General features: G+C 41.8%; 1 protein-coding gene, 2 long non-coding RNA genes and 1 other non-coding gene across 5 annotated transcripts in view; 1 reads left to right on the top strand and 3 right to left on the bottom strand.

The window, feature by feature from the left end:
• Positions 1-2855: 2855 nt before the first annotated feature.
• Positions 2856-22864, bottom strand: LOC132649750 (uncharacterized). Its single transcript, XR_009588278.1, has 3 exons — positions 22610-22864; positions 8823-8902; positions 2856-3383 (listed from the first exon to the last, which is right to left on the bottom strand). It is a non-coding gene; the product is annotated as an uncharacterized LOC132649750 (long non-coding RNA).
• Positions 14456-14585, bottom strand: LOC132649805 (small nucleolar RNA SNORA65). The gene has a single exon (XR_009588318.1). It is a non-coding gene; the product is annotated as a small nucleolar RNA SNORA65 (small nucleolar RNA).
• Positions 16572-20999, bottom strand: LOC132649734 (uncharacterized). Its single transcript, XR_009588244.1, has 4 exons — positions 20485-20999; positions 19454-19680; positions 17320-17411; positions 16572-16669 (listed from the first exon to the last, which is right to left on the bottom strand). It is a non-coding gene; the product is annotated as an uncharacterized LOC132649734 (long non-coding RNA).
• The window catches only part of Glcci1 (glucocorticoid induced 1), a 74212-nt gene continuing 72598 nt past the window's right edge, over positions 22102-23715 (top strand). For both annotated transcript variants that reach the window (XM_060374130.1, XM_060374131.1), the window contains exon 1: positions 22102-22645. In XM_060374130.1, coding sequence (XP_060230113.1) covers positions 22216-22645 — 430 coding nt within the window. In that variant the 5' untranslated portion in view covers positions 22102-22215. The remainder of the gene's footprint in view (positions 22646-23715) is intronic.

The raw sequence follows: 23715 nt of genomic DNA on the forward strand, positions 1-23715 counted from the left end.
TCCTGTTTATGGAGGCCAAACCGGAAGTCACGAGCAGTGTCTGGTACCCTTGCTAAAGGGGAGTTCCTTTGCTGCGAGGCAGAACAAGCCCTTTACCTCGAAGAGCAGGAGTGGCGCCCTCCCAGAGCAAGGAGACACAAAGCGGTTTTGGAACACCAATGTGTTCAGTCTGTTTCCTTTGCGATTCTCTCTTCCACATCTAGAGCACTGGGTTTAATGAGGCCTGGCTTAATATGCTCTGTGTTCATGTTTGAACGATAACGATAACACCAGTGAGGGCTTACAAACTGCTTTCTAACTGCATCATCCTATTTAACAGTTGAAACCATGATGGAAGGGGGGGATTATCTTTACTTACCAGGGAGGCTTAGAGAGGTTTTGTTATCAGTTTCACCAATAGCCAATAAATTCTCCCTTGAGTCCTTTTCGTTCTCCCACTGAGATGTTTTCTGAACAGTTTGTGAGCAGCAACTAACTGCAGATTGGTTGCTAACGTCCCTGAAATGCTGGGGTTGGTATTTTTCTGGGCTCTTCAGTGGAAAAAACAGAGTAACTTACACACAGGCAGAGTTTGATATGAGCCCTGTGTCCATCAATAAGATAATTTAGGTGTTATTTGATGACAGAAGGAGTATATTGACTTTATAAGACATAACCTGTTATCTCTTTCTAAACAGTAATGTAATATTATTGGTCTGGAATAAAGTGAGCGTATCTCTCTAAATACCAGTTCAGACCCTAAGGGTGCCTGTCTTCTCGGCAAAGCTAGTGAGATTATATACATGTAAGCTATGAAAGCACAGAGGTGTATTTCAACAAATGCTAATTGCATGATTTGAGGAAACAGAGAACCCAAAGAATCTACTTTTGTGTTTGGGTAATATACAAAGCAGAAATATAACTTCATAACTGACGTGTGGTGAGGAAAGCGCTGTGTTCTGAAACCCTGCTGCTGGCTGGACAAAGGAGGGCATTTCGGTCAGTGTGTCACCTATGCTCACACAGGGCTTGTCACTGTTTTAAACCTGGAACAAACGCACTTCCAGCAAACGAGAGGGAGGCCTCCACTACAGCATTCTTACGCTTGGAGGTACAGAAGCAACACTCAAATTAAAGTCTCTTCAGCTCTAGCATTTTGAACAAAAGTGCTGCCTGGCTGGAGAGGGCAGATCGCGTGTGTACACATCTACTGTCAATACAGGAGCACGTGGAAGTCATTCTGCATCAGCTCATGGGCCCCTGTGGTCCCACATATGGCTAAGTATACACTGGACTTTGGCTTCCCTGGAGGGGTACCTGTAACCACTCAGGAAGTAATGCTGAGGCAGCTGCATCCTTGAAGATGCAGCCTCAGAGATGTCAGCTGTGGCTTACAATACTCATTATTTCATTGGTTTAAAAGAAAAATCCTCTCACTCTTTTCTTGTAATTAAATAATGCAACTATATGATACAGTACATGTTTATTGTGGGTAAATTTAGAAAAACAAACTCCAATAATTTTCACACAGCACTAATGAATTTGATAAGCTTTAAAAAAAAAGATTTACTTATTATTTATACAGTATTCTGTCTGCATGTACACCTACATGCCAGAAGAGGGCAACAGACCTCACTATAGATGGTTGTGAGCCACCATGTGGTTGCTGGGAATTGAACTCAGGACCTCTGGAAGAACAGCCAGTGCTCTTAACCTCTGAGCCATCCCTCCAGCCCTTGATAAGCTTTCTAAGCTTCACATATGCATCTAAATATTTTAGGCATGTGTATGTATGTGTGTGTATTCATCATGTGAAAAACAATAGATCATTGGGATGTGGGATATAATAACACAGTGATAGAGTACTTACCTAGTGTGCAAGAGGTTCTGAGTTCATTTTCTACTACTTCAAGGAAATAAATAAAATTCAAAAGTTTAAGCCAGCATAGTGCTGATATTCCATACTGCTGTCTCTGCTTTGTTTCCTTACAATCACTAACAGATTCAATGAAGAACCCGTTCCTTGGGTGTTAACTAAACATTTTTAAAGATTCATCCTCTTTATATGAGTCCCAAAGGTTCTAGTTGTTTTAAAAGCAAGAGACACCTCTTTAAAACCAAACCTCAGGTGAATTTGGACTATTCTGAACATTTTGGGGGAAAAGAATTTTATCCATGGGTCACAGCATAGTGACAATCTCCAGTCCGGTGTGAAGGGACCAAGACTGACTGGATCCATCTCTCTGGAGCTTAGTGGGTGATGCAGAGAGACCGGACTGAAGTCAGCCAGCGATACTTCAGCTCCTTGTGTCTCCCAACATCTCCTGGCAGACTTTGTCACCTGTGTCCCCAGCAGAAGGTCTTGGAAGCGTTCTTTAGTATTTTTCAGGTAGCTCTTCAGTTGACTCTCAATTGCTAAAGCATCTAGAAGGCCCTAGTGACTCTGGACAATGGTTTGGGGTTTAGACTGCACTGAGAAAGCTCGCCATCTACTTCATATATTTGAAGGAATGCTTCATCAAACCTAGGACAGATTGTCCCATCATTTAGAGTTGAATGAAGAAACCCCATGCTGTTAGTTGAACATTCTGTTCATTTTAGACTTTATCCATCTTTCAGAGATATTAAAATGTGAACCAGTATCTTATAGTAAACGAACTGTGGAAATTTGCTTAACACCTACACATTGCATAAAAAATATTCAGTCATCTTTCGTGAACAGATTTTTTCAGTGCTCAGTACATATTCGTCTATGTACATAGAAGTTCAACTTAAAACAGGACTCTGACATTTTATTTATTTACTTTTATATCAAAATAATGGCAAAATGCTCACATTCTGACATTTATGTTTCTGTAGAGATTTTTTTTTTCATACCTTCCGTTGCTTTCTTAGAGTAGAAATAAAAAGCTATCATTGTGATTCTGGATTCTTTCTTTTTCTATCCTCAGAGATAACAGATTCTGTCAGACACCCTTTTACATCAAGAAGTATGACTGACTCTTTTCTTTGATCTTTAAGTTTCCTGTTAGTCACTTTAAATGTAGTTCTAAAAAATTCATCAGGCATAGGAAATGCAGACTCATTCCAATTATGAATATTACATCTTTTGCTGCACCAGTTTAATTACCAGGTTTTACAGATGAACAAAGAAAGTCAAGCCAGGCATCTGATGTGTCTCTCATTATTCAGGTGGGCTCTTGTGCTGCCTGAGAAAGTCTATTCACAGAAGTCTGGTCCTCCTGAAGCCTCCTTTAATCTTACAGGTCCAAATGTGTTCTTTCTGTTTCCTGAGAAGTCTGTCTCTGGCAGGTCTTCTGAAATGGAAATCCATGCTCTTTTCAAGTATTCTCCCTCATGCTAGCAGCTGTCTGCTTTCCAAATCTAGAGTCACATAGCTTTCCCTGGGGAAGAGGAGGAGAGAGGGAAGAAGCAAGAGCCCATTACCCACGAGAGTTTCATAGTACTTGGAATATAAACAAAGAACCACCACACAATCATATAAGTTAGTTCTAAGATGTGGGAACAATTTTCTATAGGCTCTCATCCTTTCCCCTTTGAATTTTATCTAGAATTTTTTGCTTTAAAATTAACTTTAAGTTAAATGATAGGAACATACATACATATTTAAAATCTGAAGTTTTGATGAAGTTTCTTAAAATCGTGTTGGGCACATACAAGGAACACAGGGACCTGTTGACATTAGTGTACACAACTTCAGACTGAATGGTGCCAAGATACTAAGCCACCTCCAGGCTTCTCCTCCTTCCTCCCTTTCTATCTTGCTTCCTGGGGCATAAAATGAACCTGTTAGCTTGTAAACTAGATAAGGGTGGGCAAGGTTTGGTATATATCACCCTGGACTTCTTCCTGGAAAAAGGAGAAGGCTGCCCAAGCACAGGAAGGTGGATCTCACCTCCAAAAGCATTTATTAGCAATGGTCCTAGAAGCAAACACTGTGCATCTGAGGATCAGAAGAGAAGATAGGAAAAGGCAGGAACTCTGCAAAGCATAGCCCTAACTGCATAATTCCTCGAGCTGGAGCCCCACTCTGTAGCCCAGGCTGAACATTAACCTCATGATCCTCCTGTCTCCGCCTTCTGAGCACTGGGGTTGTAGTGTGCACTGCCATACTTGACTCCTAATTACAGTTTTGAAATGATTCCATTAGGAAGGAAGGAGACATTCTTATTTTTCAAACAACAAAAGTATTTGCCATCAAGTCATTTTTTTTTCCTCATTTATTCATTTTATTCACTTCATTTCCTTGTAGCCCCTTCCCTCCTCCCCTTCCAGCCCCACCCTGTGTCCATCCCTCCTCCCCTTTTTTCCAGAAAAGGAGAGCTCCCTTTCCCATCCACCCCAGCTCATCAAGTTCTATCAGGACTCAATGTGCCTTCTTTTCCTGTGACCTGTCAAGGCAGCCTGCCAGGGGAAGGTGATCTAAAAGGTTGCAAGTGAGTCCATGTCCTATGCAGTCACAGTCCCCGGGTTATTTTGTGTGTGTGTGTGTGTGTGTGTGTACTGTTTTTGTTTTTTATTGTCTTTTTGCTTGTTTAAAATTTTTCTTTTTTGAGAATTTCATGTAAGAATACTGTATTTAAAGCAGTTCTACCCATCTTTCTTCCATTCCAATTCCCTCTCAGACTAATAACCTCTTCAAGTGTTGTTGTTTCATGCATTTACATATATATGAAGTTATACATATATACATATCTATGACTTACATGTACACATATATAAAACTTACTGAGTCTATTTAGTGTTGCTTTCATTTACACGTGTGTAGGGCTCATCACCTGGCATTGGATACCCTATCACGTGACTAGGCCCTGAAGAAAACTGGTTCACCATCTCTCAGAAGCATTGGTTGCCTATATTTCTCTGTCTAGGAGTGGGCATGTCAACTGGTAGTGTCATCATGAAGGTCCTGTTTAGGCAACAATGCTGTTGAGATTTCATGTGTGCACTCTCATGCCATATCTAGACGATACTATCTTGCAGCAGGCATCTTTGGTCCTCTGGCTCTTGCAATCTATCTTCTCCTTCTCCTCTTTCCCCTGAACCTTAGGTATAGAAGTTATGTTGTAGATGAACCAACTGGGGTACATACCACACACTCACTTATTTGCCATTCTGGCCAGTTGTGGATCTCTGAAATGGTTTCCATCAGCTGATAAAAGAACCCCTTTGATGAGAGGCAAGAGCTATACTTATCTGTGGGTATAAGATATTTAGGGTACAGTTAGACATTATACTAATTTAGGGAAGTGGCAGTGAGGCTTATTCCTAATCTTGAAATATGATATTAATCATATGAGTTATTTTCTCTTGTTGTTGTGACAAAACATGTGACAAAAGTGATTAAGGGGCCATATGTGGTGGCATACAACTTTAATCCCATCAGCCAAGAGGCAGAGGCAGGTGAACCTCTGTAATTTCAAGCTTAACCTGGTCTACATAGTGACTTACAGGCCAGCCAGGGCTACATAGTGAGACTGTGTCAGAAGAAAAAGGGGGCTTGTGGGAAGAAAGGCTATTAAAGGAAGGAAGTATTCGTTTATTTTGGTTCACCTTTGTTATTGTTGTTATTATTGTTGTTTTGCTTTTTGTTTTTTGGGGCAGGGTTTCTCTGTGTAGCCTTGGCTGTCCTGGACTTGCTTTGTAGACCAGGCTGGCCCCGATCTACCTGAGCGATCCACCTGCTTCACCTCTCTGAGTGCTAGGACTAAAAACATGTGCCACCATGCCTAGCTTTTAAAAATATTTTTATATATGTAGGAGTGTTTTGCGTACATGTATTTGGGTATACAAAGTACGTGCCTAATGCTGGCACAAGACAGAAGTATCAGATCCCTGAAGGTGGAGTTACAAATGTTTGTGAGCCACCGTGTGGGTGCTGAGAATCCAACTCAGGTCCTCTGGAAGAGCAGCCAGCACTCTTAACCACTGATCCATCTCTCCCAAGTCCTTTGGTTCATGTTTTAAGGATATGGACCATAGTGGCAAAGTGGCAAAGTGGGGGCAGAAGCATGAGGCAGATGGTCATGCCTCATACCAAATCCTCAGTCAGGAAGTAGAAAGGGATGAATGCTAATGCTTAGTTCAGTTTTTGCCTTTTTATTCAGCCAATGTAGTTAGACACATTTCTGATGGATTTTCTTACAATTAACCCAATCTGGAAACTATGTCACATGTATGCTCAGAAGTTTCTCTCTTAGGTAATTCTAGATCTTGTCAAGTGACAATCAATATTAACCATACTTATCTTAACCCATATTCTTGAGTTAAACCCTTTATAAAAGTGTGAGACTAAACATTTCTGTTTTTTTTTTTTTAACTAATCATCTATGGTAAAACATATTTAACAAGTGTATCCTCAAATGGACAATGATATTTTCATGAAAAAAATGTAGATATGTTTTAAAAAATAATTTTAAACGATGTATCTAAATCAAAACTGTTCATAAAATTTAAAGCCTAACACCTTTTATCTTATTTTCTTTCTTTCTTTCTTCTTTCTTTCTTTCTTTTTTTTTCTTTCTTTCTTTCTTTCTTTCTTTCTTTCTTTCTTTTCTTTCTTTTTTGTTACAAACCTAAGTTAGACAATTAAAGAAAAACTGAATTATGTCATAGCTTAATTTCCTGCTTTTGTTACTCATTAAGTATGGAGCATGAAATGAGCTATATAATTATGATGTGTCAAAGATTCCTTTGGACTCCACCTTTATTAATTGAAGGCTATTTTAAAAGAAGTATGTGTACTAGGTGGCTGAGAGAAGTTTCTTGGATCAGCAACCATTCTCTTCTGTCAAATTCTTCAACAGTAAGAGCATAATTCCCAAACCAGCTAACACTTGCTGAATGGTAACTATGGTCCAGGCACTGTGCGAAGAGCTTTAGAAGTCTTGTTTTACTTTTGTTTTTTTTTTTAAAAACGCCATGAGCTAGGTATGATTTTTTTTTCAATTTTCATACAAGGTATTCTATGTTGTGCTGTGGTTTCTGAATAGAGGGAACTAGGCAAGAGTTAAAGAAACTCTGGCAGTTATATATGATTGTGTTAGCATAATAAGAAAGTACATGGGAGCCAACTTTATCTGCAATGTGGGCAAAGTTCAAGTTTGCTGCCAACTGTGGGCTCCATGCCATTTAATAAACTTTCCTATATAATTGTATTCATAATACACTATTATCCTATTTATATATTTCAAGACATTTTCAGAAAATCCTGTGTGTGTTTGTGCAGTGTGTAAAGCATTTTTTTCTAACAGTATATGTAAAAACATGTTCATTTTACAAAAAATGTAGAATGAAAAAGTCCCTAGACATTCTAGTACCCATAAGCAACCACTGTTAATGTTCTGGTCTTCATCTTGCCCAGTTGTTTTCATACATGAGTATGTAAATATATATTTAAATCAAATTTAAAATGCATTTAATAGTTTGATTTTGGTTTTTTAGGGGGCTTTCATTCATTTGGTAATATATCATAAACATTTCCATAAGTCATTAAAATTTCTACCATACAAATCTAACCATAGTATAGAGGCCCATTGTTTGGTTATGCTCTAATTGATTGGACTGATTCCTTATTTTGGGTGTTTAAGTATGTGGATAAATTGTTGGAAATAAATATCTAAATTTCAGTCATGATATTGGCCTCAAATCGTTATTGATTAAAACAAGTAAAGTGTGTGTCCAATAAAAGCCTAGGACTATATCTGTGCTGGTTTGAATCTTAATCTAAAATTACAAGGCTGAAGGCAGTTAGTCTCATGGGAATTTTGCTCACTTTTCTGTTTCCAGACTGGCCTAGATCACTGCGTAAGGTATCTGTCTTTAGAAACTGTTGTTGCGTTTAACGAAGGAAGAAGATTCCTCAGGTTTGCCCAATGCAGTGTTGCAGTGAAGAGGCATGGTAGCACACGCTTTGCAAGTAAACAGTTCTTACTGCCAACACTGGATAAAAGACCTTGACCTTGACTTTACTTCCCTCTTCTCCATTCTCAGTTTCTGTCTTGCAGAGGTTTTTGGATTGTTTTAGTTCTTTTGTGATAATGTACATCTTGTCCCCTGATCCAGTGCAGGTGGCAAACACTTGCCTTTTTCCTTCCATTACCCTGTCTCTCTTAAATCTATAAAATTTTCATGCATTCATTCTATAAGGAGCTATCCTCAGATACCTACTTCTATAGTACTAAATGCACCCAAAGGTTATGAACTAAGTCCGTTTTGAACTGCTTCTCCAAGGTAAGACTTAATCCATTTGACTCTTCCTGGAGTCTGCTTTTATAATCTTTTAAACATTTAGATCCTCCGAAGTTGTGGGATACCAAATTAGACAAATGTATTACAGTTGATATGGCTGGTGATAGATGTGGTAGGAGATTCCACAGGACCTCAAACATTGTGTGCATGGCCACTGGACTCTAGCAAGAACTTGTTCTGTTCTTTCAGAGAAATCATGGTCCTGGTAATTCCTATAGACCACCATGACCACCGAGATGAGTGCTGTTCTGTGCTGTGCTTCTTTCTTTCTGTGTACACCTGTGGCAGCTGGTGCTCTTCTTCCATCACGTGAGCTTATCCCTGGGATTAAACGCAGGTCACCAGGCTTGTCAGCAAGTGCTTTTATCTGTTGAGCTGGCTCCCTGGTACTGTATTTATTTCTTGATACTGATTCATCTTTTGATGAGTCAGTTCTTTTATCATTTCAACAATAAAGATCAGTCTTTCGAGATTTCAGTTTAATCTTAAGACCATGAGGGACATGTGCTCTTTAGCCTATTTTTTTTAATGAAAACTGCAGTTTTCCTCCAATGCAAGGCACTAGCACTCACCATTTAGAGTGTCATCTTTTTGCATATGTATTTGTATACTTTGGCTCTGAGGTCTGTAATTACCAATGTTTGAGAGACATCTGTGAAGAGAGAATATGGAGAAGATAAGCAAAAGCAAGCTATGTGATTACCACACCCAGATTTTCTACTAAGGTCTTGGGAGGCCTAAAACAAATTAGGGCCACCTTTTATCAGGGTGCCTCATCAAATTGCCTTGAATGTAGATAATTAATCTTTCAGCCACCAAATGTCCTCTTATCCATGTGTTAACTCATAGGTCATCAGAGTCCAAGGGGGAAAGGCTCATGTCTCTGTACTCCATAAGGATCACTTCCTCGTGTCTTGCTACAAAGACAGTTTAAGAGAAGGAAAACCACTGGCTTAGGTCAGGGAGGCTGGGTTTTATGTTTCAGTCATTCTCCTATGGGGCTAACTGTGACCTCAGTGGAGGCTGGAGGTCTGTTTTCCCATCTGCATAAGGAAGATAGTATTCATGGTGTAACTACTCCATAGACTAATGATAAAAGCATCATAAATTTAAAAGTAGTTAAAGAATCCCATGAGGTTCCTAGAAGATCCAGGAGATCAAAGGGTGAAGTAGAGTTGTGTCACTTCTTGGTACATTTGAATAGTTTCAGTTTCCATCTGTGTCTAAGTACTGAACATATATGTATGTGATATTTATGGAAACACTAAATGCATGCCTATGCCATGAATAGCTATGACTGAGAAGTGTCGAAAGAAGTCACACGTTCCTCTGAAAATTAACAAAGGGACTAATCCTTTCAAGGGGATAGACAACATAGACTTGGCTCAGCACACTTGTACTCTCTGACTTTCTTCAAGGTTCCCTCTTAAGAGTTTTCTAAGAACAAGTGTAGAAAGGTTGGTTCTTCAGGAAGGAGAGTACGCGGCTCAAACCTCTTTCCTCAATAATACGTTTAAGGGCCTTGTTTATTTTTGTGTTATTAATCTGTACTTATGTAAATACTTTGTTGAGTAATGGTACTGTGGCAAAACTAAAGTTTATGTAGGACACTGCTCCACCCAAGGTGAGCAATTAGAGACTGTATGTATGCAAGCTCCGTCACCTTGACTCCTCCACTCAACCCTGTCCATAAGCAAACATTACCACAAAGGAAAAGGGATCGGAGCTCATGCCGGCTGGGGTTAGGAAGGACAGGAGATGAAAATGCTGGTTGGGAATGTATAAGGAGTAGAAATTCATTCTGACTACTGAATGCAATATATCCAGTTGACACAAGTTGAAATAGTATAAGATTTATTAAGAAAACCATTACCCGCCCCCCAAACAGTATAACAACCATCTTATTTTAAATGCAGCCAGGAAGGGCTGAGTTTACTCATGGGATCAGGTTTCTTCACTTCCCACACCTGGGGAAATAACAGCTAATATTGATTTAGCACTAATTTCTACCTGTTGGTCAAGGCAAGCTACAATGGAATAAAACTAGGAAAGATTAGCAGCTCTACCATCCCAGAAAGTGGCTGGGCTATGATGGTTACACACTTAGGCAGATCACTCTTTCTGAAAGTAGAAAAGATTTTTTTTTTCCTCACAAACTTGATCTGCTTTTGGTACCACTGCTGCTGGAGTGCTGAAGATTCTGTGTAAGGCTTGCAGAGATGAAGTGATAGCCTTAGATTTTATTATACTTCATTAGCCTAGGATGTAAGCAAGCTACACACTGAACATCCTTTGAAATATGGGAGTCATTATCATATTACAAATAATAACTGTTAGTGAGTCCAGCCCATCTACCACTTCTCAGCGAAGTTCTCCACAATCAAGATATATCTTTTCCTGCTGGGGCTGGAGAGATGGCTCAGCAGTTAAGAGCACTGGCTGCTCATGTAGAGGACCCCTATTTGATTCCCAGCATTCACATGATGACTTACAACTGTTTATAACTCCAGTCCCAGGAGCTCTGATACTCTCTTCTGACTTCACAGAACACAAGGCACGCCTGTGGTACAGACATACAAGCAAGCAAAACACTCGTACACATAGAATAAAACGTGATAAGTTTATACCTCTGGATTATACTTTGACTATCACTGTACTGTATCTGAAACCATATGATTAGAATCCAATTATGGAAAACGCCATATTGCTTAGATTATTTTGTAGTAAGCCAGGTGGAACTTTGGAAGCTTCCTTTTGGCAATTTTCATACTCAATGGCACACATCAGCACAATATGCAATTGGCTGAAAAAGAAAAAAAAAAAAAAACTACTTGGGTCTTTGGATAATATACTTATTTCCTAATTACTCTTTCCCACATTTGCTTGATCATACCAATCTCTGAGGGAACTTCTGAAAACTTGTGCCCTTGCCTTCTTGAAGTCAGGGCAGCTGTGACTACCCACAGAACGTTACAAAATTGGGCCCATTGGCATTCCCTTGTGCAGCGGAGAGGAGGTTCACGAGGCAGTAAATGCCTGCAGGTCCTGGTGTGGGGTAGGACAGTTTTCTTTGATGGGTGGCTTTTCATAACATGCCTCTCCTTCTAGGGATGGTCTTTTAGCCATGTCCTTTCAGCAACTTCAATTAAATTTATTGGTACACCAATCTAGAATTGTGTAGAATCATTTCTTTGGTGTGTGGTTGTTACCCTATCAGGGGAGAATAGATGTTTTGCTCACATTTCCCCAGTAAAAGCTAACACAGACCCTGTTCAACGTCATACAACACTGCCAACCATCCCACCCTCTAAAAATCTTCATCAAACAGTGGCCATCTGATGTAAAAGCAGAAACCTACTGTTACAGTTTGGAGCTGAGGTGTCCCCAAGGCTCACATGCCAGCTGATAGCTTTTGGGAAGTGCCTGGATCCTGAGGACTAAGCTAATGAATGAATTGATTCCTCAAGGGAATCATAATATGGTGATATTTTTAAGAGGTAGTAAAGGGAAGAATGTGGTGCTTAATGAAGAAAGTTGGTCTCTGGGGGTAGACAATCATGCAGAAAGTGTGTATTGTCCCTGGCCATCTGTGTTTCTCTCTGCTTCCTGGTTGCCAAGAACTGAGCAGCTCTGATTTGTCATCCCTTGCCTACCATGATATGCTGCTGTCTTCTGGCCAATGAAATGGATCCACTGAGTTTAGACTGAAATGTCTGAAACAATGAGCCAAAATATTTTTTTTTCTTTGCGTTGATTTTTTTCACAAGTCCTTGTCACTCATACAGAGTTTAACACACCAACTCAGACAACTGAGCCAATAGATAACTTGATCATAAGACTCTTTCCCACAGAAAATGCAGTAAAATTGTAGAAATATTAATAAGGAGCTGAGAAACTACCAACGACGAGGAAAATCATAGTCAGTTATTACTGGGCACCTGTTGTCTTTTAGTCACTGTTTAAGCATTAAATAATCTATTAATGAATGGGAAAGACAAGGTTCCCACTCATGGGGACTTTATAATCTTGTGAGGAAATAGAGAAATACATGCTTATAATACATGCTTTATAATCTTGTGGGGAAATAGAGAAATACATGCTTATAACCAGGACTCTGGTTGGAACAAAGTGACTTAATGATGAATTATTAGTGACAAGTGAGGACACAGAAAGGACGTCTTAAGACTTTCTGACTCTTGAGACCTGAAGAATGTGAGGGGAGCCCTCAGGATCTGAGTAGGCTGAGGATACACCTGTGCAAGAACTCTGCAGAGGCAGCTCAGAGGAAGTGAAAGGAAGTCACAGTGGCTGGAACCGCAGGGGGGGGGGGCAAGGCTCAGAAAGATCAGGTGGAGAGGAAGGCAGAAAGCGAAATAGGTCAGGCATTTTGAACTATGTTAGGGAACTTGGATTTTCTTGCAAAGTTTTTGGAAGATGTTGTCCAACATCCTTTCAAGGCTGCTTGGTCTGATAACTAATAACTAGAAACCAGTAAGAAAGTGCCCCTGGACAGCTGTCACAGTCATATAGGTAAGAGATGACAATATTTCAAACTAATGTAGTAGCAGAAGAGATGCTACATGGATGGATTAGATATCTATGTATGAAGAACAAAGAAGCTTAGCTGAAAGCTGGAGATGGGGAGTGAGGGAGAGGGACAAATCAACAATATTGTCCAGGTTTCCAATTTTATTAAGTGGAAAGATAGTAACACTATCTATGAAAACCAGGAAGAAAATGAAGGCAGAACTCTTTGGGGTTGTTGGGAGAAAGTAGGAATACTGGAGTTAACTTATTTCCATTGTGAACATATTTATTTGAGGCATTCAAGAAGACATCACATTCCTGAAGGGAACTGGCTAGTGAATGCTGAGCCTGGAGGAAATGTTTGGCCTGAAAAAACAGATTTAAGAGTTGCCAGCATTTTACAGTATTTAAAGCTGAGATTAACAGGAGGACAAGCAACAGAGAAGAAAGCAGAGACTACAGTCATATATATATATATATATATATATATATGTCCCCAAAGGCACTGAGCAGAGGCAGTTAGAGAAGAGGACAGACAAGGCAAGTGCACTGTCCTAGATTTCAGAATTTCAGTAGAGAATGCTTCCAACAAGTTGAACTTGCCCAACTGTATGTCAAATGGCTGAAGGCTGGCCTAAGATCAGGGCTGATAGGTATCCACTGGACCCGAAATATGGAAGCTCTTGATGCTGACTAGCAGTTGTCAGTAACATGGAATGGGTAGAAGGCAGACTGGAGAAGACAAAGAAATCTGAAGCAAAGTGTAGACATCTTTCTGCAGATGTGTTGCTGTTAGAGGATCAGAAATTCTGAATAATGACAGAAAGAAATAGCATGAGAACTTTTTTTTTCTGTTGTAATGTTAGTATTATTATTGGGAATAATCAAATAGTCCGTAGTAGAGACAGGGAGGATAACTCAAGAAATGAACTTCCCAAGAAGGTAAGAAAGTGTGAGAGAAGATAAGGTACAGAGAAAAAAATAAGGTACAAGTAGAGGGGAAGCCTTTGGGTAGGAAGGAGAAAGGGATGTAAATGCAGCTTTGGTGGCAGAACCATACTGGCTTTGTGTCCACAGGAGGCAGGATGGATGGTTTGGCAGGACTGAAGAAAGTGGGGAAGTAATCCTAAACTGAGGGTCTTCTTTCCCTAGCTTCTGGCCTCATCTCTCCTTTTACACAAGTCACTTCGTTCTTTTCTTCTAGAATTCTGATTTTCTTTGTTTCTGTAAGAGAAAGTGATCACCCAAAGCCCAAGTTACTGTGTTTACCTGTTATTTATTCTTTCATTTCTTTTTATTAGCTTTTATTAGTTGAACAGAGGGATTTTACTGTAACACTTCCATAGATATATTTAATGGACTTTGTTATAATCATCCTATTACTTTTTTAAAAAAATTCTTTAGATTTATTGTTTTTACTCATATGTGTATTAATGTTTTTTCTACCTGTATGTATGTGCACCATGTGTGTGCCTGGTGCCTGCAGAAGTCATAAAAGAGGTTAGGATCCCCTGAAAATGGCATTAAATATGGTTATAAGTTACCATGCGCATGCTAGAAACTGAACCTATATCTTCTGCAAGAACAGCAGGCTTTCTCCTTTCTCTCTCTCTTTCTATCTCTGCTTTAGCACAATCTTCTGAGACAAGATCATAAAATTTTCTTTTACCTGTTTCTAGGCTCTTCCTGCGTTTTCAACACAGAATTATTCATATGTAGGATAGCCCTGTTTCCTAAAAGCTGGAGCTTACTGTCAGTTCACTGCTGTGTTGCCCCAACCAACAATACCAGTCAGGTTCAGTGGTGGTAGCTAGTAACAGGTTATCTTAACAACTAAGCCATCTCTCCAGCCCGTTACTCTTATTTTCTCCCCTCTTCTCCCCCGCATCTGCCCCTGCTCCGTTTTCTCTTCCACAGCCATAATAGTCTTCCTTCTACTTTTATGTTCTTCCCCTCCCCCTGCACGGATTCCACATGAGAGAAAACATGCTGTCCCTGTCTTTGTGAGTCTGGCTTATTTCACTTAACATGATTATCTCCAGTTCCATTGATTTTCTTGGAGATGACATAATTTCTTTCTTCTATATGGCTGAATAAAACCCCATTGTGTATATTCATCATCTTTTCTTTATCCATTCATCTATTGATAGGCACTTAGGCTGATTCAATAACCTGGATGTCATGAATAATGCAGTAATTATATGGGCAGGCAGGTAGTACTGAAGTAAGTGACTGATTGTTTGGGGTGTATACTTTAAAAGTGCTATAGCTTTACTTTTCAGTTCTTAGTTCCAGATTCCCAGAAGAGAAAATATGATTGCACCAGCCTTAATCAGTCATGAACATAAGTCAAATCAACTGAAGTCAGAAGGGCAAGGTTACTGGGTATAAACATAGCAGCCAGACACAAGCTTTCTTTGTGCTGGGAGCGGATTCCTGGAGAAGGACATTAACTTGCTAGCTACCTGACTAAATGTCTACTAAACTTACTTTTTAAAACATAAAGTCTCAGTTTTGTGAAGAATATTTCTCTCTGCCCTTTTTTCCTGTTTTATTCTTTTCTTCCTATTCTTGTATAATTTCCATTTTTTCCCTTGTTATGCTTCTCTCTTTTGCCAGCTTTATTTTTACTGATGACTTCAAATACTGTGTGTACATAGATAAGTCCCAAATCCATATATCTGCTATTTTCAAGTTCAGTACTAAGGAGGAAGACAGTGGTGATGGTGGTGGAAGAGGAGAGGGAAGGAGAGAATAAAGAGAAAGAGGAGGAGGTGGGGGAGGGGAGGATAAGGAGGAAAACCTGTATTTTAAATTTAATTTAAAAATTTTAAATTTTAAATTTATCTTTTCCCCAAATCCCTTCCCTGTCTTGGTTACATACTCCTACTAAAGTCATCACTAACTTTACAAGCATCCAAACTTGAAGCATCAGAATTTTCTAATCTTTTTTCAAGGTTCACAGGCACCCAAGAAGTGCCATTTGCATCTTTGTGCCTTTCTCCATGCCCCCCCCGCCATTCTCCCCACTTAGCCCACTGAATTCAAACAGACCACCCTCAAAGCCTCCCACATCATCTTCTACTTGTTAGTCTCCAGTTCATGTTGTAAGTTATTTTTATATTCATCTTTCTAAAGTATGGCTTCACTCATGTTTTTGCACCTATTCAAAAATTTCCAACCATTCCTCAGTGTGTACTCAGTAAAGAGCATGTCTTCCTAGGCAGCCAAAGCCTTCCCTGGTGCAACGTTATCTTCCATTGACAATCAGCCAAGGCACACTGCAGTCTTTTTGCAGGTCCCATGCAATCCTCACTGTATGACTTTTTTATGCACTTCTTCCTAAAAGTTTTCCATAAAAGGGAGTTCTTCTCTCCCATGGTTTCAATGATACTTTATTTGTACCTTTTTTTTTTTTTAATCTTGGAGGCATATCCTTTTACTCATAAATGGATCACAATTTACCAAAGTGTGAGAATAGGTCCACTCTGTAGTCTGTAGAATAGAGGTCAGACACTTCAGAGATATTTAATTAGTAAACTTAATGGAGAGTTATTATGGCTTGAGGTAGTGTTACTGCTATTAAGCCTTTCTATATGGTTATTTGATACATCAGTATGGACTTCTTCAATAGACTCCTGAGGAGGCACTGTGAAAATTTCATTCTAACAAAGGTCTAAAATAATAAAGAAGCTCTACTAGTCAAGTACTGTTGATGACTTTTATTTTTATCTTTATTATTTCATGTATATGAAGTTTCATCTGCATGTATGTTTGCACATAACATGTGTGCCTGGTGCCCTTGGAGTTGACAGGCTGGCATTGGATCCCCTAGGACTGGAGTTCCAGGCAATGGTGAACCTGCCATGTGGGTTCTGGAAACCTGCATCCTCTGAAAGAGCAACAAACGTTTTTAACCGAGGAGCCAATTCTCCAGCCTTTGACTACATTTTAACAACAATCCTTCAACACATTCACCTGGGTGGTAAAAAAAAAAAAAAAATCATTGATAGATGAAGAAATTAATTTAGAGGCACATGTTAATATTTATATATTTTCATCTAAGATATAAGAAAGATTTCTTTCATATGATTATCATTGCTTTAATATATTATAAACCCTGTGTTTGGGAATTAAACAAAAACAATGTCACAATACAGAACGGAATATGGACTTCTTTGCTCCACTGTGGGTTATCTTAATGTGTAGCTTTCTATAATACCGTCTTTTGAATTAATGATAAATTTCTAGTGATACACTGTCTTTAACATCACAATTGGCAGTGACAGCTCCTACTGGAGCTGAAATGTAAAGAACCTGGGGTTCCTTGTAGGGATCATTGGATGCTTGTGAATTTTGTCACATTACCAGTTAAAATAAAATGTTTGGTTTCTAATATTTCTTCTGAGTTTCTTTTAGAAACAAAACAAAGTTTTTCTAATTTATAAGTTATGGTCTGTACTTCATAGTTAAATATTTTTTTCAGTTCTTTTATACTGGATTATGGGAATAGCTATTATAAAATGAGATAGGGCCACCTACCAGTTAGCAGATGTCTTTTATTAATTAATATTCCTCAGCTACTCTTCTTTGTCAATTCCTTGTCCTTTCTTTTTTCTGTACATTTCAGCCACCTTTTGAAAGATACAATTTTAGTTCATGAGACAGTGACTAAATTTTGCCACTTTCTTCTCATTGAACGAATATTTATTTTCACCTGTCATTTCCTGAGTTTTGTGGGGACTTAGCAGTTATAAATCTGACAAATCTTCGTGTTTCTTCTATTCTAGACAGAACAAACTTATGATATAATGGGTTGGATGGTGATAGGTACATTAGGAAAATATGAGAGAGTACAGGAAGCCTAAGGAGTGCTTGCAGTTTTAGAAAGGATAACCAGGAAGGTGGCAATATTCGAGCAGAAAACTGAAAGAAATGAGGGAGCAAGCCAAGGAAAGTGTGGAGCAAGAAAGAACATTTTGAGAGAAGGCACCACCCAATACAATGATAGACTATCACAAGCAATTGAGAATTTTACTTTAAGCATCTGCCAGGGATACAAACCAGGCAAGGCTGTGTTGCTGTTATTAGAGATCCACTACAAGAGAATGTGATCAGCTTACGGTGAACATCAGTTCAATTCTGGTCAGCATTCTCTCTCAGCTGTGACCTCATGGTTAATTCCAACAGCCTGAACTCCTGCTCAAATTTTGGTAAATCTTGAATGCTGTACCAGTCTGTTTTCCATTACTGTAACAAAGTAGTTGAGGCACCTTATTTGGTAAACTGGCTCAGCTGGCTTATTACCCGGGAAGTAAAATCTCTTCTGCTGAAAGTCTTCGTGCTAGCAGTGTCCTTTGGTGATGTAGAGAGAGCATCAGAGAGCAAAGGACAGGAAGGCTGTGTGTACGAACACCTAGTTTCTCTTCCTCTTCCTACAAAGCTTATAAATCATTAGGGACTCCACCCCAATGACTTTATCTCTTAAGCCAACATTCAGATTAAAATGTCCACACTCTTTTATTCTTATTTATTTGTGTGTGTGTTCAGTGTATGTGTCATGGTGGGCATGAGGAGACAATTTTCAGGATTTGGTTCTCTCTTTTCACCATGTGTGTTCCTGGGGTCAAAACTCTGGCTGTCGGCCTTGATGCCCAAGCTTCCTCATCTCTGGAATTATCTTACTGCTTCAAGTTTCCACATGCCTTAAAAAACAACAAAACAACTTACAATTAAAAAAAATGTATATAGGTGTTCTGTCTGCATGTATGTTTGTGTAGCGTGTGTGTGCTTGGTGCCCTCAGAGACCTGAATAGGGTGATGGTTACAGGTAGTTGTGAGCCATCACGTAGATGCTGGGAATTGAACCTAGGTCCTCTAGAAAAGGAGCCAGTACTCTTAACAGCTGGGTCATCTCCCCAGCTCTGAGTTTCCTCATTCTTAATATCTCTTGCTAACAGATTTCAGCATGACTTCTAGGGGATAAATCATATTCAAACTATGGAAGATACTAAGCCCAAAAAACATGGATAAAGGAAACAAGCAGATGGATTTGGCAGCCCTACAGGTTTCACAGTTTTTCATCTTGTTCTCTCTCTATGAAGGGCCACTTATTTTTAATCACATGTAGTCAGAAGAACTCCTGCTTTCTCTTGTTTTAAGTTAGTCTGTGTATGGTTCAGGGATCTGTAAATTGCTATTCCACAGACATCCAAAGCATGAGGCCTGGATGGAGAGGTGTGCGTATGTGTATGTGTGTGTGTAGGTCAGAAGATAACTTGGGCAAGGTGGATCTCTCCTACCCTATGAGTCTTATGGTCAGGTTGACAAGTGTTTTACCCCTGAGCCAAAAGAGGTGTTTCCAATGTCATCAATTTGTGCTTTTACTCCTTTAAGACAGCACAGTATAGTAACAGGTTTATAACTAACATTAACCCTTATGTAAAATGTTCAGAGGCCATTACACTCACATTCAACAAAAAGGGAAACTTGCACCGGGCCTGTCTGTGCCAGTGGGATAGCAGTGAACTTCAAACCCAGTAACCCACACTGTGGCTGCACGGTTTAAAATTTACTTTTCCCAATGCTTCTATAGTCTCTTGGCATTTGTGATTATCTTCAGCAAGAATAAAGTACGGGGCATTTAACTAACAGGCATTTTAAAGCAAGTGCTCACTTGAATTCCTTAGGTATGACTGTCACTCCTCGTTTCACAAGAATAAAGTTTTTAGAGGAAACCACATTTTCTTGAATAAACAGAAAATGATGAGGATTCCACATAGCCCATGATGAGTTACCAGTATCGAAAAGTAGTATTGTAAGATCGGATCGTCTATGGAGATGCAGTTCCATGGCACAGGCCTTGCCCAGCCTAAGCAAGGCTCTGGGTGCAATTTCTAGCGCCTGATGAGCAACAAAAAGGAATTTTAAAATCACACACATTCTCTCATTTAGATTTTAGAACCAACTTAAGTTTATTATGTTATTTGTATCTGAGTGAACAGGAAACCTAAAATTATGGCCATCCATCTTTATTGTTTTAGCTCCAAATGAAGTACTACTGATCAGTGCCAGCTGTGGCTAAGTATGGGTTTAGAATTGTGGTAAGCTAAGGTGTTGAGGTTGTTCTACCCCCAGATTTAGGAGTGACCAGTGATGACATTTCTATAATGATGCTATGCTGTAATCAGGCCATCAGCTCAGACATTTGCCAGCAATTTTTAAAAAACTTTATATATTTTTAACATAAATTTGTTATGATCTTATTCATGCTCTTCTGAAAAAAATAGCAAAAGAAGTTTTTTATTCACAAAAGGTTATAACTTATTAACTAATATGAAAACTAATACAATAGGTCAGTTAGGTCAAATTTTTAAAAGTCATTTCGTTCTCTTTATAATCAAAGCATATGTTGTTCTAGAACATATCGATAGCATGCTAGTTTTCGCTTTAAAAACTCTTGAACTAATGAGGGTGTATCTCACAAGTGACACTCATGCTCAACTATGACTCCTCTTGATCATGTGTCTGCCCACTCCCTACATCTACTGTTGTGAGGCACTAAAGCTCAGGGCTTCCTCAGACTCTCTTGAGTCGGTCCCTCTGGTTCCAACTCTCAGCTTCCACTTAGCTGAGTAATCTCAGACAAGACATTTAGTGTCCTTGTGCCCCAGCTGGGAAAACAGTGGGGATAATAACAGTGCATACCTTGTGAATGACATGAAGCATGGATGAGTTAACACTTAATAATGTCCTAAGGCCGGCACGTGGCGAAATGTTCAGTAGATAGTAGCTATATTACTTTAACACGTGATGTAGTACGAGATGCTAGTTTTTGTTCTTTGATTAGGCATCCTCTTTTTTTCGTTTTACCTAAAAAAGAATTTAGTGTGCTTTTTTTGTTAGACCACACAGGGGAGCAGAGAAAGGCACTTCCTCTACGTGAAGCTGACCCATTTAGTACCTGGAATCAGAGGAGGCTTGGCAGTGTGGGCAGACACTAGCAGACCAACCTGAAATCCCTCTTCTTTATTTTTAAAACATATTTTAGCAATGTTATTATTTAAAATATTTCTATCATAGGTGGTAACTGATGTAGACTCTTAATTATTCCTGCCCATCTAAAAGCTTTGCCCTCCTCAGTTGCCTTGTAGAAGAATCACGCCCACTCCCACCTCCCCCACACAGGAAATCTCCACGATGAATTGTTACATTATGCCTGGTATTTATTCCTCCCAAGAGACCTCATGCTCCCGGATAGTAAACTAGGTGCCCTCCAGTAATAAATCTGATGATGTAAGACTCCTTGTTGACACCTACAATTGGGAATCTGACGTTCTCCATCCCCGCCTCTAACTACAAACGTTAAGAAAGACTGGAATGGCAGGTGCGTTTTGTTCAGCCTACCTTTCGGGAACTATTCCTGAAGTTGTTTTGAGTCACAAGGCTGCCAAGACGCTAAGACATTGCTGAGATTAAAGGGGTTAGGGATCCTTTTTCTCATCTTTAACTAAAACATCCCACCGGATGCAGGTGCATTTGCAAAGTTAGTTCGGTTTCAGCGTCCTCAGCCCCAGGTGCAGGGTGGAGCCCTCGCAACCTGCTTATCGCAGCGTGCGCGTGTCTGTGGGCGTCGGAGCACGCGCAGGACACACACGGTCCCACTTTGCTAGTCTGACCCTCGCCTCAAAGGCTGTCAACTCTCAGGTCCCGCCCTCGGCGCGCAGCCCCGCCTCTTCGGTCCACGCCCACTCCCCGCCCCAAAGCGGAAACCCAGTACTGTGATTGGTCAAGTCTCTTCTCACTCCGAGCGTAGGACCAATCCCTGGAATCCTGGAGTAGGGTGGCATGACCAATCAGGGCTCTCGCCGGGGCCGGAGCCCGGGCCGGAACGCCCAGAGGCGGGGCCGGGGGCGGGGCGCCGAGCCAGGATTAGTTGCCATTCCGAGTGAGAAGCGGGTCGAGGTGGCGGCGGCGGCAGCGGCAGCGGCGTTTGCGGTGGCGCGGGCTACGCGCAGCGCGGGGCGCCTCGAGGCCCCTTTCTCTGCTCAGAGGCCGGCGTGCCGGCGCCACCCGTGCCCGCCGGGTCCTCTCGCGAGGGCGGCCCCCCGCGAGGGCTGAGGAGGCGGCCGGGGAGCCGCGGGGACCCGGCGAGTGCCCTGTCAGCGCGGCGCCCGGGGCGGCGGCGGCGGCGGCCATGGGCCGGACGCGGGCTCGGCCGTGAGCTCCCCGCCGAGCGCCGCGGGGCGGTTGGGGCCGTTGGACGTTGGCCGTCGCGGCGTCCCCTCCCCCTCGGCGGCGGGGTGCGCGTCGGAAGGGGAGCCCCGCGGCTCCGCCCCTCGCCGCCCCTCCCCCGTACACATCGCACGCACCGCCGCGCCGGCTCCCACACGCTCGCCCGCCCGCCCGCCCGCGCGCCCGCCCGCCCGCGGAGCCACCATGTCCACCGCGTCCTCCAGTTCCTCCCAGACCCCTCACCCCGCGCCGCAGAGGATGCGGCGCAGCACCGCGGGCTCCCCGCCCGCCGCGGCCGGGAGCGGGACGGGGCTGGCCGGGAGCTGCGCGCCCGCCGCGGGGGCCGGCCGGCTGCTGCAGCCCATCCGCGCCACCGTGCCCTACCAGCTCCTGCGGGGCAGCCAGCACAGCCCCACGCGCCCGGCCGCCGCCGCCGCAGCCGCCGCCGCGCTCGGCAGCCTCCCCGGGCCCGGCGCGGCCCGCGGCCCCAGCCCGTCCAGCCCGACCCCGCCGCCGGCCGCTGCCCCAGCCGAGCAGGCGCCTCGCGCCAAGGGCCGCCCGAGACGGTCCCCCGAGAGCCAGCGGAGGAGCAGCTCACCTGAGAGACGGAGCCCTGGCTCGCCCGTGTGCAGAGGTAGCGAGCCCAACCCTCCCGTCCTCCCGGGCTGCGTCTCCCCGACCGTGCCCTGCGTGGAAACTTCAGCCTCTCCGGGCTTCTGTTTGCTAGTGCATTACCGAAGGTGTGAAAGTGGCTTTGGGAATCTCACCCCTCCCCGAGGTCGCTGCAGGGCTTGGAGGAGCGACCTGAAAAGCAACTTTTATCTGACCCTCACGCCGCCCCTCAGGAGATTGTTATCTTGCAATCCCTCGCCTGCAAGGAAAAGTGTTTCGGCTTAAGTGGCTTATTGGCTTTCTGTGTTTGCAGCCGGGGTAGGAGGAGCTGGGCGAAACCCTTAAACAGGCACCCAAACTCTAGTGGTGAACAAGGTGCCGGGGGTAATCTCTGCAGCCTTTGTGCTTTCCCACAAAGTTCTTGTCTGCAGGATGTTTTGCTCGGTTTGTGTTTTGGAGGCTTGATGGCGTTAGTTAGGATGTTAGGATATTCTTTGCATGTGTAGAGGAGACGGTTTTTAGTGTGCAGTTGAAGTGCATGGGGTTTATCCATCCTCTCTCCTTTACTTTATATAGTCATGCATTAGATCACTACTGCACTACAAATGGCTTGTGCCCGAATGGTGGTTTTCGTGATGAATTTCTTAAAGCCTGTTTGTGGAGTGTGTTCACTTTTTCCTTCCGTCTTTAAGTATACTTACCAGTTCAGCTGAGCTGTGTGGGGAATCTCAAGTTTCTTTTTTTGTTAGGTGTCAAACGTAATGGTGAGTGGGTGGATGCTCTCGGCTCTCCTTAATGTTTTCTGTTTGGGTTTGGTTTTGTTTATGCCTAGAGACATAGTGCATGAACTAGTTGACTCCTAGGGGAGAAAAAGAAAATTAGGCAACACAGAGACCTAAAGGCCATAAGGGAGAGTCGAGTACCCAATATTCTTAGATACCAGCATAGAGCGACAGTTGCTGCTGCTGCTGGTGCTGCTGCTGCATTGTGGAAGGAAGGAATCTACGGAGTAGGGAAAGAAAACAACAACAAAAAAAACCTACTCTGAAGGGAAATACTATCAGGCGCCCTACAATGTTTATGTGGTATGTG

The sequence above is a fragment of the Meriones unguiculatus genome, chromosome 21 (assembly GCF_030254825.1).
Source record: "Meriones unguiculatus strain TT.TT164.6M chromosome 21, Bangor_MerUng_6.1, whole genome shotgun sequence".
Lineage (NCBI taxonomy): Eukaryota > Metazoa > Chordata > Mammalia > Rodentia > Muridae > Meriones > Meriones unguiculatus.